Source organism: Herpailurus yagouaroundi, unplaced genomic scaffold (assembly GCF_014898765.1).
Source record: "Herpailurus yagouaroundi ecotype Mexico unplaced genomic scaffold, PumYag 207, whole genome shotgun sequence".
In the NCBI taxonomy this organism is placed as follows: Eukaryota; Metazoa; Chordata; class Mammalia; order Carnivora; family Felidae; genus Herpailurus; species Herpailurus yagouaroundi.
The window spans coordinates 721105-739731 of NW_024412438.1; the positions used below are offsets into that span (position 1 = coordinate 721105).

The 18627-nt window shown below is 54.1% G+C and overlaps 1 protein-coding gene and 1 long non-coding RNA gene across 2 annotated transcripts in view; one reads left to right on the forward strand and one right to left on the reverse strand.

Annotated features, from left to right (window-relative positions):
- Positions 1 to 3801: 3801 nt before the first annotated feature.
- Positions 3802 to 6059, forward strand: LOC121015410 (uncharacterized). Its single transcript, XR_005783820.1, has 2 exons — positions 3802 to 5453; positions 5864 to 6059. It is a non-coding gene; the product is annotated as an uncharacterized LOC121015410 (long non-coding RNA).
- Positions 6060 to 9466: 3407 nt separating this feature from the next.
- Positions 9467 to 18627, reverse strand: part of VANGL2 (VANGL planar cell polarity protein 2) — a 20060-nt gene continuing 10899 nt past the window's right edge. The window contains exons 3-7 of the mRNA XM_040452335.1: positions 17852 to 18459; positions 17021 to 17157; positions 16424 to 16559; positions 13634 to 13865; positions 9467 to 12953 (exon numbers count right to left, since the gene is read on the reverse strand). Of these exons, the coding sequence (XP_040308269.1) occupies positions 12693 to 12953; positions 13634 to 13865; positions 16424 to 16559; positions 17021 to 17157; positions 17852 to 18459 (1374 nt within the window). The 3' untranslated portion in view covers positions 9467 to 12692. The remainder of the gene's footprint in view (positions 12954 to 13633; positions 13866 to 16423; positions 16560 to 17020; positions 17158 to 17851; positions 18460 to 18627) is intronic.

Genomic DNA, 18627 nt, shown 5'->3' on the forward strand with positions numbered 1-18627 from the left:
CCCCTCAAGGTCCTGGAAACCTTGTTTCCAAAATACCTTAGAGACTTCTGCTACCACTAACCCCGTCCCAGCTTGAAGGTCACGCCTCACAACCCCAGTACAGCTCTTTCTGCCCCCAGATCCTGTCTCCGTGCTTTAATAAACCACCTTTTCGTACCGAAGGTGTCTCAAGAATTCTTTCTCGGCCATCGGCTCCGAACCCCAACATTTTCCACAGCATCAGGGGCTGAGAAATGGAGTTGGGGCTAGACAAAACCAGAAGTCTGTCTACTTGAGCCTGGGCCACCAGCGGTCACTTGACACTGAAAAGAGAGTGCAAAGCCTGGCTTCCTGACACAGAGCCGCACTCAAGGATCTGGTTAAGTCACTGCCATCTGCCCCAGAGAGAAACACGATCTTTATTTTCCAAGGCTATGACAGTTGTTTATAGACAGCCTCTCTGTGAGGTGACATTAAGCTAACATCTGAGTGACGAGAGCCTGGTAAGTGGAGATCAAATTGTAAGCATTCCAGGCGGAGAATGCCTGATGCAAAGGTCCTTGGCCGAAAATGAGCATGGCATGTTCCGGAACAGAGAGAAGCACTGAATGTGGGGCAAGAAGGCAGGGCAGGAATTAAGGATAATTCCCATGTTTTTAGTTTGAGCCAGGAGGTGGAGAGTGATGCATTTAATGAAACATGATCACCAGGGAAGAAGCCAATGTAAACAGGGAATCGGTTCTGTTGGGCCGTATTGAGTTTGACATGACTCCTAGATGTCTTTGTGAAGAAAGCAATTGGATTTCTTCTTGGATCCAGGTTCTGGGTAGAAATCAGGACAAGTAAGAGAGACTTGGGAGTACTTGGCATACGATTAACATTCATCGGGTGCTTCCAATGTCCCAAGCACTCGCTGAGCAATTTATGAATATTTCCTTAGTTATACTCTCACAATCCCTGTGGGGTTGGCCCTGTACTATTATCTTCATTTCAATGATGAGGGAACAGAAAATTTCCCCATGGTTGTTCAACCAGGAGTGGTAAAGCCAGAAGAAAATCCCAGGCAGGCTGACACCAGAGCCCAAGTTCATGACCGTCTGGCTGTGCTACCTGGGGCACAATGGCATTTAAAAGCCACGGGACCAGAGGCACCTGGGTGGCTCTGTCAGCTGAGCATCCGACTCTTAATTTCGGTTCAGGTCACGATCCCGGGGTCATGGGGATCGAGTCCCAGGTTGGGCTCCGTGCTCAGTGTGGAGCCTGCTTAAGATTCTCTCTCTCTCCCTCTGCTCTTCCCCCTGCTTGCTCTCTCTCTCTAAAATCTAAATAAATAAATAAATAAATAAATAAATAAATTTCCAAAAAAAATAAACAAGGCCACGGGACCAGATGAGGTTCCCCAGGGACGGCGTGTAGATAACAAGGACACAGAGAACAGCCACATCCAGTAATGTCTCTTTGGAGCTCCCAATTCCCTGTTTGCTTTTGTACTTATCAGACAAGATGCTAATTTTTCCATTTGATCCGTCGCCTCAAAAATGTGCCCATACAGATGACGAACCCCGCTTCCCAAACCAGATCCACTGGCTGTTATAAATGAACAGAGTATCATTCTCACCTGTAATCACTCTCTCGTATATAAGGCTGGTTTGATTCTATCCCCCAAACATTATTTCCCTTTAGTTAATTGATAAAAATGTAACGTCTGGACCCGCCACGACCTTCCGGGATGCCAACACTCTGTGGGAGCCTGCCAGAAGCACCCAGCAGGCTTTCCTGGGCCTCTCTTTACCTACAATATGTGCCATGCCAGGAATTCTGGAAAGCAGAGTTTCTTTGTGGCTTACTGAAGAATTCAAGGGGAAATAAAAGTCTGAACTGAAAATGCTTAACTCAGAATTTTCCTCAAACGATATATACTGTTTCAGCAACTATGCACAAGCTTTGGCAACTCAGAGACTCCCCTCGGGAAGAGCCATGGCCCTTGAGCAAGCACCAGGCATGGGCTGTGTGATCTAACCATCAGGGATTTCCACAAAGTTCCTCCTTTCTTTAGTACTGAATAATGGGTGTGTGTATCAGCGGGGCATGTTAGATGCTCCAACTCTTCCTCTCTCTCTCTCCTTTTATTTTATTCTTTAAAAAAAAATGTTTTTAATGTTTATTTATTTTTGAGGGGGGGAGGGGCAGAGAGAGAGGGAGACACAGAATCCGAAGCAGGCTCCAGGCTCTGAGCTGTCAGCACAGAGCCCGATGCGGGGCTCGAACTCATGAACCGTGAGATGGTGACCTGAGCTGCAGTCGGACGCTTAACCCACCGAGCCTCCCAGGCGCCCCTTTAGTTTACTCTTAGAACGAAGGATTCATTTGTAACTTTTATTTCGGTTGCCATATCTGTTTGTGAACAAAGACCACATCTGTATTCTTCCCTGCCATATACCTAGCACAGCTCATACCTAGCACAGCTCTGGGCACAGAGAAGGGCTCAACAAGTGTTTGTTGAATGACTAAACGAGGAAAGCACGGGACACAGATGAGGCAGCTCCGAACAACATCAGCCATAGATCATAATGATCTTGAAGCCTGTGTAGCGATCACAACGATTTTGACAAAGAAACTTGAGAAGGTATCTCTAGGGGCACCTGGGTGGCTCAGTGGGTTAAGCATCTGACTCTTGATTTCCACTCAAGTCATGGTCTCACGGTTCGTGAGTTTGAGCCCCACATCAGGCTCCAAGCTAATACCTCAGAGTCTGCCTGGGTTTCTCTTTCTCTCTCTGCCCCTCCCCTGCGCCCTCTCTCTCTCTCTTTCTCTCTCAAAATAAACAAATTAACTTTAAAAATAAATAACCATAGGGGCGCCTGGGTGGCTCAGTCAGTTAAGCATCCGACTTCAGCTCAGGTCACGATCTCATGGTTTGTGGGTTTGAGCCCCGCATCGGGCTTTGTGCTAACAGCTCAGAGCTTGGAGCCTGCTTCGGATTCTGTGTCTCCTTCTCTCTCTGCCCCTCCCCTGCTCATGCTATGTGTCTCTCTGACTCTCAAAAATGAATAAACATTAAAAAAATTTTTTTAATTGGGGCACCTGGGTGGCTCAGTCGGTTAAGCATCCGACTTTGGCTCAGGTCACGATCTTGCGGTCTGTGAGTTCAAGTCCCGCATCGGGCTCTGTGCTGACAGGTCAGAGCCTGGAGCTTGCTTTGGATTCTGTGTCTCCCTCTCTCTCTGCCCTTCCCCCGCTCATGCTCTGTCTCTCTCTCTCTCTCTCTCTGTCAAAAATAAATACACATTAAAGATTTTTTTAATTAAAAAAATAAAGTAAAATAAAAAATAAATAACCATAAGAGTAATAATTTTAAAAAGGTATTTCTAAATTATGGATACATATTTCATTCTGTACCTGTTGCAATTAAGATAAATACTGAAACACATTAAGGCATCTTATCTGAAATTCCACACTTGGTAAAACTGAATTTCTTCTGTTCTATTGATCATGTTGGCAAGAAATTTGTGGTCAGCGATAATTTATATTGGAAGCTGGTCCTTTAATTTCTAAGGCCTTTAATAATAAAATCTCACCAGCTTGGCTCTTTTTTTTTTTTAATTTTTTAAGTGTACTTATTTATTTTTGAGAGAGAGACACAGTGAGCAGGGGAGGGGCAGAGAGAGAGGGAACGAGAGAATCCCACGCAGGCCCCACACTGTCAGCACAGAGCCCGATGGGGGGCTTGAACTCACAAGCTGTGCGATCATGACCTGAGCCGAAACCAAGGGTCAGACGCTTAACCGACTGAGCCACCCAGGCACCCCTGCTTGGCTCTTTTTTAGGTCATTACGAATGTCTCATTGAATCAGTAAGCTTTTGCATAAATTCTACACATCAGGCCAACCTAGAAGAATCTGACAAATGATGTATCTTAGTGGTAAGTAAGGCAAGTTTGGGCCCCTCGAAATGTCACAGGAATACAAAAGCTTCTTTTGGGGTCTTGCCGCTCCGAGTAAGTTCTACAGAACAGTGACAGCGACAACTGTGCTGTGGACTGAATTGTGTCCTGCCCCAAACACCTACGTTGAAGCCTCTGTGATGGTTTTGGAGGCGGGACCTTCGGGAGGTGATCGGGTTTAGATGAGGCCATGAGATTGGTGTCCTCCTAAGAAGACGAGGAGACCAGAGCTCTCTCTCGCTGCCAAGTGAGGCTATAGTGAGGGGGCAGCTGTCTGCCAGCCAGGAAGAGAGTCCTTACCAGAACCCAATGGTGCCAGAATCTCCATCTGGGGCTTCCAGCCTTGAGAACTCCCAGAAGATACATTTCTGTTGTTTAAGCCACCCGGTCTACGGTCTTTTTTATTTTGACAGTAACCTGAGCATCGCAGACACCGGGGAGCTTGTGAGGAATGCTGACTCTCAGGCCGTATCCCAAGCCTGTTGCATCAGAATCAGAACCTGCCTCAAGACAGAATAAAAACCACCTGATCCTTCCAATCCCAGGAGACCGGTTCCCCGGTGTCAAACTCTTCAAGAGGCTCCCCAAAGTGCGGAACTGCCGACCGGTCCTTGAAAATGAAATCGTCGGGGTCAGCTTCCTGGGCAACGGGGCTTCATCTTTGGGGTCTGAGGCTGCACGTTAGGATGCGGGTCCACAGGCAGAAGACAAGACCTTCGACCGCTGGGCTGTTTTCCACTTTCTCGAAGTGTAACTGTCAAAGAACATTTTACACAGTTTAAGTGTACCGCGTTTGGCACACGTATGCTTTGTGAGACTATGTGACCACGGTCAGGGTAATTAACACATCTGTCACCTCCCATAGTCACCTTGTGTGTGATGCGCACGCGTGTGTGTGTGTGTGTGTGTGTGCGGTGAGAACACGGAAGGTCTACTCTCTCGGCAAATTCAATGGTACACAACACAGCGTCATTCACTATGGTCCCCACGCTCCCCGGCAGACCCCCGCGGCTCACTCATCTTGCAACAGAAAGCTTGTATCTCCAGCAATCCTTTCTTACTGCAGTAAAAACTATCTCAGCCAACGTCACCCTAAAATCACACATCCCTATGTCAAACAGAACAAACACCAACAGGAACTTGAAAGAAGTGAAAACAGCACCTAAGTGAAACCGCCTCTCTCTTGACACGTTCAAGCCCGTTCATGCAAATTTCCAGATGTAACGGCACCGATGGACCACCAGACTCTCCTTTTCTGGGGGTTTTATCAGTTCCAAGTTCCATGACTCCCTTTCGGGGGTCCGGGGGAAACAGCATACACTTTCACAAGTGCCTATACTGTTAACTTTCATTACTGGATCTCTGTCTACAACCAAGTAAGGTCATGCTCGGTTTGGGTTTGTTTTTTTAGCAGGCTTCATTCTTTTTGTTTCAGTTTTACTGAGCTCTAGTTGACAAATGGCCTATGGAAAAGTTTAACGTGCACAGCAGAATTACTAGACCTACGATATGCTGTGAAATGATGACCACAGTGAGTTTGGTTGACATCCATCATCATCTCATACAGATACAAGAAAAAGAAGAAAAGAGGAAGACAGAAAGAAAAATGGGGTTTTTTTTTCCCCTTGTGGTGAAAACTTTTAGAATCTCCTCCCTTAACAACTTTCAAATACATCATACGGCAGCGTTAATTATGGTCACCATGTTGTAATTATATCCTCGGGACTTATGTAACTTGCAACTGGAAGTTTTACCTTTTGACCAGACTTTATTTTTTTAGAGCAGTTGAAAGGTTCACAGTGTGAAATTTAATGAAGCGAAATCTCACTTACAGCAGACTCCGGGGGGCTAGAAGCAAGTTCTGGTAGGCTGAGTCCTACCATTCGATGTCAATTACAGGAAGAATGATCAATCACAGACCCTAACACAAGAATCTCACAGGAAAGAATCATCAATTACAGGCCCCAACTGGCCTTTCATCTCCTACAAGAAATCCACAACCCTTGCAACTCAGCCGATGAGAAACTGTCATTATCCTAAACCCTTGCTTCTCCAGAGGGGACTTTTGTTCAAAACAACCCCTCCCAACTTCCTCCTCCTTCTCCATAAAATAATGTTCCTATTCTTTGCTTCTCGGGACTTGCCTGTGGTTTTTGCCATAGCTTGCTTGTCCTGGGCTGCAATTCTCTGCTATTTTCAAATAGTCTCATCTTTTGCTGATAAAATACCTGGCAGGGTTTTTTTTAACGTTTATTTGTTTTTGAGGGAGAGAGAGATTGGGGGAGGGGCAGAGAAAGAGGGAGATAAGGAATCGGAAGCAGGCTCTGCAAGGTCAGCGCAGAGCCCGGTGCGGGGCTCGAACTCACAAACTGTGAGAGCATAACCTGAGCCGAAATCAAGAGCCACGCGCTTAACCGACTGAGCCACCCAGCGCCCCTCGGCTGTTTTATTTTTAAAGTTAACAACAACATTGAGCAGAAGGCACAGAGAGTTCCCAAATGCACGCCACCCCTAACACGTGTAGAGCCTCCTTGCACATCCACACCCCCCACCCGAGTGCTACATTCGTTACAAGTGATGAACCCACACGGGCACATCGTCATTACCCAAAGTCCACAGTTGACATCAGGTTTTACTCTTGATGTTGTACATTCTATGGGTCTGGTCACGTTCAGAATGACATGTACCCACAGCCATCGCGTCACACAGAGCGATTGCACTGCCTGTAATTCCTGAAAGTCTGCACTTTCCCTTTGAATCACATTATCTGTCCTGGGCGAAGCCAGCAGATTGGGCTAACTGTGCCCACAAGGCAAGCAGAGAGGACAGGACACAACTGAAGATCTAATTCTCCTTTGTTCAACCAAAGTTGTCCTCGTGACAGGATTACCAGCGGGTGCAGACGGCTCTTTTCCAGTCACCACTGAAAAACACACATCAAACAGCTCACCGATCACGCTCACCTCTGTCCCCAAGTGTTGGCTTCAGCGTGTCCCTTGCCCAGGGGTACTTACCGCCTGTAGGTAAGCTTGCTTCCCTGGGTTGCCAACAGCAAAGTACTAAAATGTCTGCAGTTTTGCTGGCCAAAGTCCTTGGCACTGGAGGAAGGGACAATGTTTTATCTCTCCGACTTTTCCGCACATCCTTCAGTTTGGCAATTATTGTTAGGAGTTCTTAGGATTTAATGTCTACCCTGCCCTTGGTAATGAGGGATACACGCCATTCGCAGCCTACAGAGAAACTGGAAAGCTGGCGCAGTGATAACTGTTCCCCAAGATCTTTCTACGATGGACACGATCTCCTAATACCTCCCTAGAACCTTCCGCGACCGCTTGTCCACTAACGCCGCAATGGTTTTCTGAGGGCGGACCTCCTCCCGCCCCGTCCTTTCCGACACTTGGAAGAGTATTTTCCATCCCGTGCTTAAACTAGCACATAAAAAGCCAATGACTGTTTTAACCCTCTCTTTCTCATGGAGAAGCCATCAAGCTGGCCTGAACAAAAAAAGGAGTAAGGATTTGCTAAGGAACTAGATCTAATGATGCCCGTCTCCGCTCCCAGTGCCCCAGCCCCGGGTTTCCCCTTTAGTCTCATTTCAGAGGCAAAAGCTGGAAAATCACGTCTGGGCAGGAATGGCCGGGAGAAGTGCGGCATTATCCCGACAGCACACGAGCCAAGTCCCTGTCCTCAGTGATATGTGCAATACTTCCACGGAAAATACCTCCTCTCGGCCAACAGCTCCAAATGTCCTTTGTTCCGTGACAGATGGTCGGGGTTATCGCTTCTGCTTTCACCAACCCTCAAGAGAAAATATGATCCCATAGATCAAGTATTGAGACCGGGTCTTAAATCTACCGGTTCCTGGGTCCGGTGTTGGTGGCGGAGGCCCGTGAGGTTAAACGCAGACGCCTCGAGGGCTCACAAAGGTTGGGTCAGCGAAGGCAGGCACACATCCACGGTCTCTACCAACCAACGTGCTTCAGTGCCAGGCTGGGGGCATCACCCGCCACCGAATGAAGACTCGCTAAACCAAAAGGCATTTATTGTGTTTGGCCGCGAAGAGAAAGGATAATCTCCGAAACACGCGAGGGTAGAAGTTTGGTCACAAGAAATCACAAAGTTGGCCTCAAGATGAATTGAAACAAGTAAGTGAAACTCTTAAGTCAGGTTACCAGAAGGACAGTCATGAGAGCAGGGGATATGCCACTTCAAGGGAAACGTGTTTATTCATTTTTCTCATGAAAAAGACTTGCGTACAATTTTAAAGGGAGAAAAAGGGAACGACGCCCTTTATATGCCCCCATGGTACTGTTAGTTTCTGAAGCTCATTACTCATTAATTTTCTTTTTATTGAGCGCCAACTGTATGCGAGGAATGGTGCAGATGTCAGGAATACTTCGGTGAACGAAACAGATAAAGCCCCTCCGCTCAAGGAGATTGTGTTATGGGCTCCTGATTCTTAAATTCCTTACGTTTCCTAGCGGGAGGCTCCCGAACTTCTTGGAGGCCAGCAGGGCCTGTGTGTGCTCTGCTGTGGACACAGCACACAGCCTTGCATCGGGTTATTTGGTCTGGCGCCTCCTGGAGACTTGGCTCTTCCTCCAGGACACGGTTTCTTGTCCTTGCGTCCTCAGCGCGGCAAAATATGGGCCGGGGAGAGGAAGACTAAATCCAGGAAATGAGCCAACTCCACACGGAGAAGTTGACATTCCCTTGCTTGTTTGTTTTTGACCTCAGAAGGCCACTCGTGTGCTAAGCCTGGTGCCCAGAGTCCCAGAGGAGCGTGGGTCTGGGCAGAGCGGGAAGAAGGGTCCAGATCACCAACGATGACTTTGGGCTTAACTACAAGCCCACTGCCGACGGAACGTTTTCACTGTAAATAAAGGACTATTGCTAGAATGCTCTTTTTTTGCGCAGTGCCTGAAAGACTAGAGAGAGCATGGTAGAAATAAGAAGATACTGAAAAAGAAGAGAGAGACTTGGGGCGCCTGGGTGGTTCAGTCGGACGAGCGTCCGACTTCGGCTCAGGTCAGGATCTCGCGGTCTGTGAGTTCGAGCCCCGCATTCGGCTCAGTGCTGCCAGCTCAGAGCCTGGAACCTGCTTCGGATTCTGTGTCTCCCTCTCTCTCTGCCCCTCCCCGGCTCGTGCTCTGTCTCTTTCTCTCTCTGTCAAAAATAAACATTAAAAAAAAAAAAAAAAGACAGAGACTTCAGAATTTTCCTCAATGAAAAGTGACGAGTTATCACTGTTGACTGAAACCAACTACTGCCTGAAATTCCTATGGATCCGCCCAAAAAGTAAGCTTTCCTTCCTCCTTATCCTGACAACCACCCCAGGGAACAGCCGGGTCTTCACTTACTAGGTTTCTCTCTTCTCAGAATCTGGGTTCAGAATAGGTAGTTTCCAGTCTCACACACACATCCGAGGGGCCGGAGAGTAACGATGGGCTCACACCGCCCCCTGCTGGCCGCTCTCCCCCTAACAAGGAGCGGATCCTTGCCTGCTTTGCTTCCCACCCCAGTAAAAAAAGAAAAACAACACAATGCCCCCACAAAAGTCAAATGTCTTTATTTTATATAAAAAAAATTTGTACAGTTTTAGTTCCTATGTTTAAGAAAAAAAAATCCCTAAAATTGCCATAATGTTTAGATCCACTGCAAACTGTAAAAACAAGCTTTTTATATATTAAAAAAAAATTTACATTTTACAATTTTCTACATGCATGCACAAGGTCTCTGTAACCCAAAAAGAAAAAAAAAAAAAAAGGAAAAAGAAAAAGAAAAAGAAAGAGGAGGAAAAAAAAAAAAAAAACCTAGATTCAACAGTGGCAAATTCTACATTTACAATCTCACTCGGAAGGGACCCAAAAAAGCCCCTTTCCGTTCGCGCACAGAAGAACAGATCTCACAACAATCACACGCCAGGACCGAATCCATCAGCAGATGCTGCCCTGGGGGGGGAAGGGCAGGGGAAAGAGCAGACAGACAGACGGACAGACAGCACGGAGGGGCCCAACAGAGGAGGAGAGGAGCACAGACTCTGGGAACGGATGTTTCCGATGAGAAGGTTCTGGGGGGGGGGTCCCGATGCCTCTTCACAGGTACCGTAGCGGGGTGTGCAGCAGGAACAGTGAAGAATGAAAGGCTCAGGTGGAGAGGGATGGGAAGAAAACACGAGAAAGTAAAAGGAAATAAAAATAACCAGAGCGTGAAGGGTCGCTGGAGAGACAGGGAGCAGTGGGGGGCCGAGGCAGAGTGGCGAGGTAGGTGAAGGCCGGAGGCACAGCGTCCTGGTGTGGAGGGAGGAACGAGAAGGTTCCAAGGTGATGAAGAGGCAGGCCTGGTGGAGGCAGTCGGATGAGCTAGGATGCCCTGGAGTTCCGGTGTTCTGGGGGAGCAGTGGCGGGGTGCACAGGTAAGTTCACCCCCCCCCAGGAAGAAAGTAAGAAAACCCAGCACGTGATGGGACAGGCAAAGCGGGGGACAGGGCTCAGAGGCGCCCCACATCAGTTCACAGCATGAAGACAGCTCCCCACGTAGGGGAAGCAAAAGACACACACAGCCACACACTGGACAATTCATCCTGACGTTTTAAAAAATAATAATTATTATAACAATCATCGAAGAAGACAAAATACCACAGTTCTGCCGCAAAGGACCCAAACACTACCGTTCTCAGCCACAGCCCTTAGTGCTTAGAGAGGTGGGGGGGGGGGGGGGGGGAATTTTTCTTGTTTTAGGAAAAAGGAATGAAAAAAATCACAGTGATTAAACACATGGCAGGTTCTTAAAATAAACACTCCCCCGCCTCTAACCTAGGGCAGCCACAAAGATCCCAAACCCTTTCCCTGGGCCCGCCCCAACTCGGTCCTTACGTCCCGACACACCCCACGCCTGCCCACAAAGGCAGCGACCCCAATCACCATCCGGGCCCCGTTTTCCAGGATAGTGAGGTATTTAGAAATGTGACCCAGAGGGACTCCTCTTAAGCCCAGGTCCTTGGAGAGAAGACACCTTCCCACGACCTCCAGGACAGGATGTATTTCCCTCAGGCAGTGCCTGAGTCGGCCCCACAACCCACATCTGTGGGGACCGGGTTAAGCGTGAACTGAAGAGCCCTTCTCTAGTAAGCGGCGGACGGACAGACGTGCTTTTTCAGAGAGGACAGGGGAGACACGTGATCACTAGGCTGCATCACGTCGGGGCCGCCCTGCCCACCCTGGAAGCCTCCCTGGTCAGAGACCGGTGGGGATCTTAGCCCGAGGGGGTGTTCCGCGTGGCAGGCTGGCCAGGAGAAGACGGGCCTGAAAGTTATTCCGAGGCCTGGCCCAGGGCGGCTCCAGCCCAGCCACCAGAATGGTCCTCCGCGTGGACCCAGGCTGGAGGTATACCGGTGTTCCCGCTTCCGGTCCTCTTGGCTAAAACTACGTAATTTAAAGGTGTCTGAGTTAAAGGCTCAGATTCACACTGAAAATAGGTCTCAGAAAGCCAGCGGATTTGGCTCAAAACGAGACCTGAACTCGCGAGAAATCAGATCGGGTGGAAAGACTACGGAAGCTCACCGGGGTGAGGGGGGGCCGATGCCCACGAAGGCAGCAATCCTGGGCCCTCACCCCAGTACTGAGGGAGACAAGAGCCCAGAGAACCAGGCAGGGAGAGGAGGGGACCCTGGCCAGCCAAGGAAAGGAGACCCCTGAGGCAAAGAAGTGGGCTTAAGGCAGGGGACGAGGAGGAGTTACTGGCTCCCCCCCCCCAAAGAGAGACAACACAACAGGCCCCTGGCGCCGAGAAGAGACACTCTGGGGCGGGGGAAGGAAAGCAAAACGTCGGTCGAAGACCGCGGGGGTCGGGTCATGGTCTGCAAGCCACTCAATCTGTGCAGCAGTCGACTCGTCATCTTTCACCGGGAAGGGGGACCTGCCCCAGCCAGGCGGGAGCGAAGGTGCAGGCAGGTTCAGAGGGCAGGGGTCAGCCATGTTCCCCGGGGTCCCTCCTGTCCTTCCCTCGGAGGCTGCCTAGGAAAGACCCAAAGGATGGGTACAGTCCCCCATGGCCCAGGGAAAGTGGTCACAGAGGGTTTCGGCCTCAGTCTGGCTGTGGCCACGGGAGGCAGAAGGTGGAGACTTTAGGGTAAAGACTTTAGGGACCGTCCCTCGCTCTGAATACGTGTGGATGTGAGGGGGAGGTTCTGACAGCCGGAGCCAGCGACCCTGGCAGGGAGACCCCTGACTCGGGCTAGCTGGGGGGGGGGGGGGTGCGAGAGCACCCTGCCCCACAAACTCGGCGTCTGTGACGGGCCAGCTGGGCGGGCAGGAGCAGCGGATGACCCACCGTCTGGAGGAGTTTGGCACGGTGGCTCTGTGTTGTCCTGTCTGTCCCCTGGCGACACCCTGTCGGGGCCACAGGAGAGAACTGCACAAGAGCCTGGTTTGGGGGTGGGGCTCCGGGGGACCCCATGCCCTCCCAGAAGAGAATGCCATCCGGAGGCAGAGGGGGGACAGGCACGGATTCCTGCACGATGACACCAAGTAAGGGCTGGCGGGGGAGGGGAGAGAGAGAGAGAGGATCCCAGGCACTGCTGACGCAGGTGGCCTCTCCAGGCTCACGGGGGGGGGGGCGACTAAGGAGGAGGGGGGAGCGGTCGGGCGGCGGGCGAGTGGGGGGAGTCAATTCAAGTAAAAGGGAGCGGGAGGAGGCAGGGCGGCAGGAGGTGAGAGCCAAGCTCTCCCCGACCCGCGGGAGCCCTGGCGTCACCCCTGCCGCTGCTCAGTCACACCGACGTCTCAGACTGCAGCCTCATGACAAACTTGTGCGACTTGGGATCCACAAACTCCTCGGAGAGTTTGAAGAACGGGACCTTCTTGGTGCTCACCACCAGGCTGAAGTCGTGGCGCTTCAAGAGGAAGACGATGCCGTCCTTGAGCCCGCTGGTCACAGGCTCCTCGCTCACCAGTGTCCACTGTTTGGCCAGCCAGCGCTCCTTGTGGTACTGGATGGTGGGTCCGGCCGCCAGGTACCGCTCCAGGAAGGCCTGAGGAGGGGCGGGGGGCTGCGTGGTCACCTCTCCCCCCCCCCCTCCCCCCCCCCCCCCACCCTCGACGTTCCCCGGCTCGCTCTGCTTCCACGCGCTCTAGAACGTTCGAGCGGAAAGGCGCTGAGCTCATCTGCTCTGGACCCTGGTTCTAAGCACAGGGCAGCGGGAGCCCACAGAGGTGACGGGGACACCGCAGGGTCAGGACCGGCGTCCCCGCGCTTTCCCTGCACGGGGCTAGGACCGTGAGGCCTCCTCATTCTTCCTGCCCCTGCATCCAGCTCTCGTGGGCGCAGTCACCCTGTTCACCAAGGGTGGCTGGGGACGCCACTCTAGGAGGCTGACGATAAAGCCGAGGGAGGGTCATGCTCGAAAAGAGCACAGAGCAAAGAATGCCTGCTGGAGGTCGCGGGGTGTGAAGGGGGGACGTCGGGTGCTGCCACCTCGGACACGGGAATCAGGCCACAGCCACTCCCAGGAGAAACTGTCCCTTCTCCTCACCAGCTGGGAACGAGGCGGGAGGGGCAGGGCCAGGGGTAAGAGAAGAGACCTGGGGGGGTGGGGGCTGGGAGGGTGGCAGGGATGTGGTGAGAGCACAGGGGCGAGGCAGGCTGCTGTGGGGGGGGGGGGGGGGGCCCGGGGGGGGGGGGGGGCGGGCCGGAGGACGGTGGGGGGCCTACCTTGGGTGTCATGTCGTGCGTGATGCAGAACTCCAGGTGCTGGAGGATGCTCTCCATGCTGTGGTACGGCTGCTGCTTGGTGGTCCGTAGATACTTCTGCATGGCACGGGCCATGGAGGCGAAGATGGCCTGGGCGGCCTCCCGGGGATCCATCACCTCCCTGGGGTTCTTCTGCTCCTCCTCCTGCAGCCGCTTAATGTGAGTGAAGGCCTCCTCCACCGCCACCACAAGCCTGGGGGACAGGGGGAGCCTGGACCAACCGCCCCTCTCCCTCCCTCAGCCCCCACCCCCTGCTCCAGCCGCCTGGGCGAGGCTGTGCCTCTCCCCGCCACCAGAAGCCCCACAAACCCACCTGGAGCCAAGGGCTGGGCTCAGGGGGGCCGTGTGCGTGTCTGCGTGGGTGGGGGCGCATGTGCACGGATGCGGGGCGGGGGGGGGGCAGGAAACAGCTGTAGAGCTCAGCGAGCCCAGCGTGGGGACCCCAGCGTCCAACCCAGACACAGCCAGGGACCGTACTCTGGCACAGAGTGGCACATGCCTTCCTGATGCCTTCCTCCACGAGACCCCCAAGTCACCCTTCCCTGGGGGGCCAAACCAGCAGACACAACTACATCCAGAGAACAGCCTTCTACTCAAGCACGGGCAACGTCAACATCTGTCTGGGGGGCGGGCACACAAGCAACATGACATCAAGATGCCAGAGGTGAACACACAGGGCCCCAGAGACCGGGACACCTGCTGGGCATCGGACAACTCACATGTTCAGACAGTACTACTCAGCCGTCAAAACAGGATAAAAAAAGGAAGGCCTATAACCCAGATGCCGGTTAGGGGCAGGGAGTCATCTGTGAACCACTAGGCAGCGACACGAGGGACACAGAGACAACGTGGGTGAGTCTCGAGGAGGGCGTTAAGGGGGAAGCACGAAAAAGAAGTCAATTTTCGTTAAAAGCACACAACGTCCGGAAAGCCAGGACCCCAGGAACTTCAAGGAGCGGGGAGGGGGGTACTCGGGACTAAGTAAACACGTGGAACATGTCCCGCTTCGGCCTCTCTGGTTATTCACGCGCTTGCTCCGAGGGTCTCTCAGTAAAGCTCCTTTTGAAAACCAAGGGAGAAGTCTTTTACTGGTTACAACCAAGGTAACAGGGCAGGGAGACATCGGCCACGGGCCAAGGACCGCATTGGCAACACAGGAGATCCAAAACCCTGGTTGGGGCAAAAGGTGAAGGGGGGGGGGGGGATACCACCTCTGGGTTCCTTCCCACCAGGACCATTTCTGAGACAGCTGGAGACATGCCGAATGGCAGACAAATGGGGTTGCTGATCTCCCATCGACGGCAGGGACACCAGCCTCATGTCAGAACAGGTAAGGGAAAACTTCCTCCCTTGAAGCCTGGAGACCGTGTGGGAGGAGGGGCCAAGGGTCAAATCCTGGGGCCCTCTGCTATTTGAGGCTCCCTGGAAATCCCACCAGACCACAGTGGGACCTGGCAGCAGCGAAGACCCTTCAGGTATGACAAGTTTACATTACAGCGTGAACAGGAAAAAGAGAGGACAGTACTTAAGAACGTACCAAGATACGGGACCCTGCGTGGCTCAGTCAGTTAAGCGTCTGACTCTTGGTTTTGGCTCAGCTCATGATCTCATGGATCGCGGGTTCGAGCCCCAAGTCAGACTCTGTGCTAGCAGTGAGGAGCCTGCTTGGGATTCTCCCTCTCCCTCTCTCTGCCCCTCCCCTGCTTGCTCTCACTCTCTCTCTCTCTCAAAATAAACAAAGTTAAAAAAGATGTACCAAGATCTGTACTAGAACCTCATCTGTTGCAGGTAAAAAGGCACCAATAGCCGAGCAGGCTTATGAGATCCACAGGGAGGAGGTCCGATCCAGCCTCCGTCCGTGCTGCTGCAGGCAAGGCTCACCTCGTTTACTGGGCCCCTGCTCCCCTGTGGCAGGGAGAATTCACAGATGGCCCGTTCGTTCACCCTACCAGATTCCCACCGTCCTGGCTACTCTCTCTGCTGTCTCCGTACATTCTGCAGACGTAATAATTAAAGTGTCGAGTCGGGGGGCGCCTGGGTGGCGCAGTCGGTTAAGCGGCCGACTTCAGCCAGGTCACGATCTCGCGGTCCGCGAGTTCGAGCCCCGCGTCAGGCTCTGGGCGGATGGCTCAGAGCCTGGAGCCTGTTTCCGATTCTGTGTCTCCCTCTCTCTCTGCCCCTCCCCCGTTCATGCTCTGTCTCTCTCTGTCCCCCCCAAAAAATAAATAAATAAACGTTAAAAAAAAAAAAAAGTGTCGAGTCGGTTGTCCTGGTCGTTATAAACAAGGAGATGACCCTGGCCAGCCCGCTCTCACTGCATGAGACCCTTCAAAGCACAGTGTTCTCCAGGCGGTACAGAACTCGGAGAGACCTGCTGTGGCTGGAAAAAGCAAACCGCAGCACCGCGGCTGCCGCTGAGGCCAGACGACAAGGAACTGATTCCACCGTGACCGGGGAGCTTGGAAGAGGACCCCGGCTCAGATGGGAGTCGTCTTGATTTCAGCCTGTGACACTGAGTGCGGGGCCCAGCTAAGCCATGCCTGATGGCGGTGTCTGACCCCCGCGACCGTGAGCTGAGAAGCGTGTGCTGTTGGACAGCGCCCAGCTTATGGGAACTTGTTAGGAACCCAGCGCACCCAATCACGATTGCTCACAGGTTCCCCGCAGCCACAGAACGCCCTGGCCTTGCTCTGCCGGGCCTGTTCACACCCAGCAGGCCCCGGGGCAGCCTGTCCTGGCCCAGGGACCCACCTGGCCCTCCGCTTGCGCACCCTCCGCTCGTGCTCCGCCTCCTCGTAGTAGTATTCATTGTGACTGTTGTCCCGCCGCCGGGCGGCCGCGGCGATCACAGCCCGGGACTGCCCTGTGGAGTTGTTGGTGCTGTTTTCTGCACGGGAGCGGGAGAGACAGGGATGGTCGCGTCACAGGACGCTCGCTCCCCAGCCCGGGAAGTCAGGGCGCAGCCACCTGACCGGTCCAGAGGCTGTGCCCACCCGCTGCGATGCCTCCCGTTCCCGACCCTCCTGGCCACGACTGGGAGAGGCCCCCCCCCCCGGAAAGCGACAGAGAGGGCCCTGGAGGGCACGGGTCCTGCACACGTGCCTCCTGGTGCCGGAGGACCTGGAGGTCAGAGAGCTGAGGGCTCGGGGCCAGGGCTGGTGAGCAGACGCAGAGAAGTCAGATTGGGGGGACACACCACGGCATAAAGGGACAGCAAGTAGAATCAGCAGCTAACACCAGCCACCTGGAGCCAAGGGAAATGACAGAACAAAGGGGCTGGGGAAGCGGGGAAGAGTCTGAGAAGGAAACAGGGAGCAGACGGGAGGGCAGGGGAGCAGGGCCGCTCACCCTCTCCGAGGGAATACACCTTGAAGCCAGACACTTTCTTGGCCAGGACGGACTTGGGCAGGTTGAGGAGGGCAGGGTTGTAGACGGGGAAGTCATGGTAATACTTCTCCAGGATCCACACGGCCACACGCTGGATGCTGTGGGGGAGAGGGCGGGGGGAGGGAGAAGGGACAGACAAGGGGTGCCGGGGGGGGGGGAGACATCAGGGCAGGTTGGCGGGGTGGGAAAGGACACAGGACAGGGACAGGCTGCTTCCAGGAAGCCTGGCTCAGGGCCTGAGGTCTACTTACCAGGCTCCCAAGCCTTCCCCAGGGCTGGGCCCGCTAGTCCCCTGCGGTGCTGAAGCCCAGGGGAGAGAGGGCATTGGGCCTGGGTCTCCAGCAAAGGGTCACCTCACCCCCTCCAAGTCCCCCAAGATTCCCTACGGGACCAGGAAGTGCCCCTGATATTCTGTAAGGCCTGGGGCAGGGTGGGGGCGGGCAGAGGAACTCTCACAGCACCTTTCCTCCGGGGGTCCCTCCTCTGGCCAGCTCCTCTCGGTGACCACCCACTCAAGAGCTCACAGAGGCGGCGCCTCCAGGGAAGGCTCGAAAAGCGCTCCCCCAAGCCCCGTCCGTGCCCCACGCCTTTCTGCCCCTCGGTCCAGCCCTCTGTGAGGTCCCTGATGACCAAACGTTCGTCTGTTGTCCCCCCACTCCCGACTCCCAGCCCATCCCGCCCCAGGACCCTGTTGGAAACCTACCGCAGGCAGAGCCCTCGGCCCGCCGGCCGGCCCCACCTCCCCATCTGCTCCCCCCTCGGCCTCCCCCCACCCCCGGCCCCTCGCCGCACCTGAGGTGGCCCACGTTGTAGAAGCGGCTGGCGCCGTCGGTGGAGCGCACGACCTTGAGCGTGAACTGGGGCTGCAGCTGGCGCAGCTCCAGCAGGACCACCGCCAGGTAGTGCACGAAGAGCAGGGCGTCCACCAGCGACACGGCGAACTGCACCACGCCCTGGTAGCTGCGCTCGCGGGCGTCCAGGATGCGCACCCCGTAGAAGAGCCAGTAGGAGACGACGAGCAGGAAGACCAGCACCATGAGCAGCGCGCGCAGCACGAACACGCGCGGCAGCGAGGCCTTGGGCCGGCGGAGGAAGAGCGCCCAGCTGCCCAGCAGCAGGATCAGCAGCTTGAAGGCCACGGAGATGAAGAGGCCCTCGCAGGCCGTCCCGCACGGCTCCAGCTCCTCCCGCCACAGCAGCGGGGGCAGCAGCAGGAAAGCCAGCGGCGTGAGGAAAGAGAGCAGCGCCAGCGTGGCCCCCGCCGCCACGCCCAGGTGCCGGGAGCAGTCGAGCGGGACGCTGTCCTCCATGTCCTTGGCGATGCGCGTGAGGTCATCGTGGGAGATGCTGTGCTCTGAGGTGCCCGTCACTACGGTGGTCGTCTCCCCCCAGTTGTCATCCTACGGCAGGACGAGGGGGGAGGAGGAGGAGAAGCAGGAAGGGAGGGGAGAGGGGAGAGGAGAGGGGGTGGGGGAGGGGAGGGGAAGAGAAGCGGGAGGGGAGAGGTGGGGGAAGGGAGGGGGAGGAGGAAGGGAGAAGGGGGAGGGGAGGGGAAGCAGGAAGGGAGG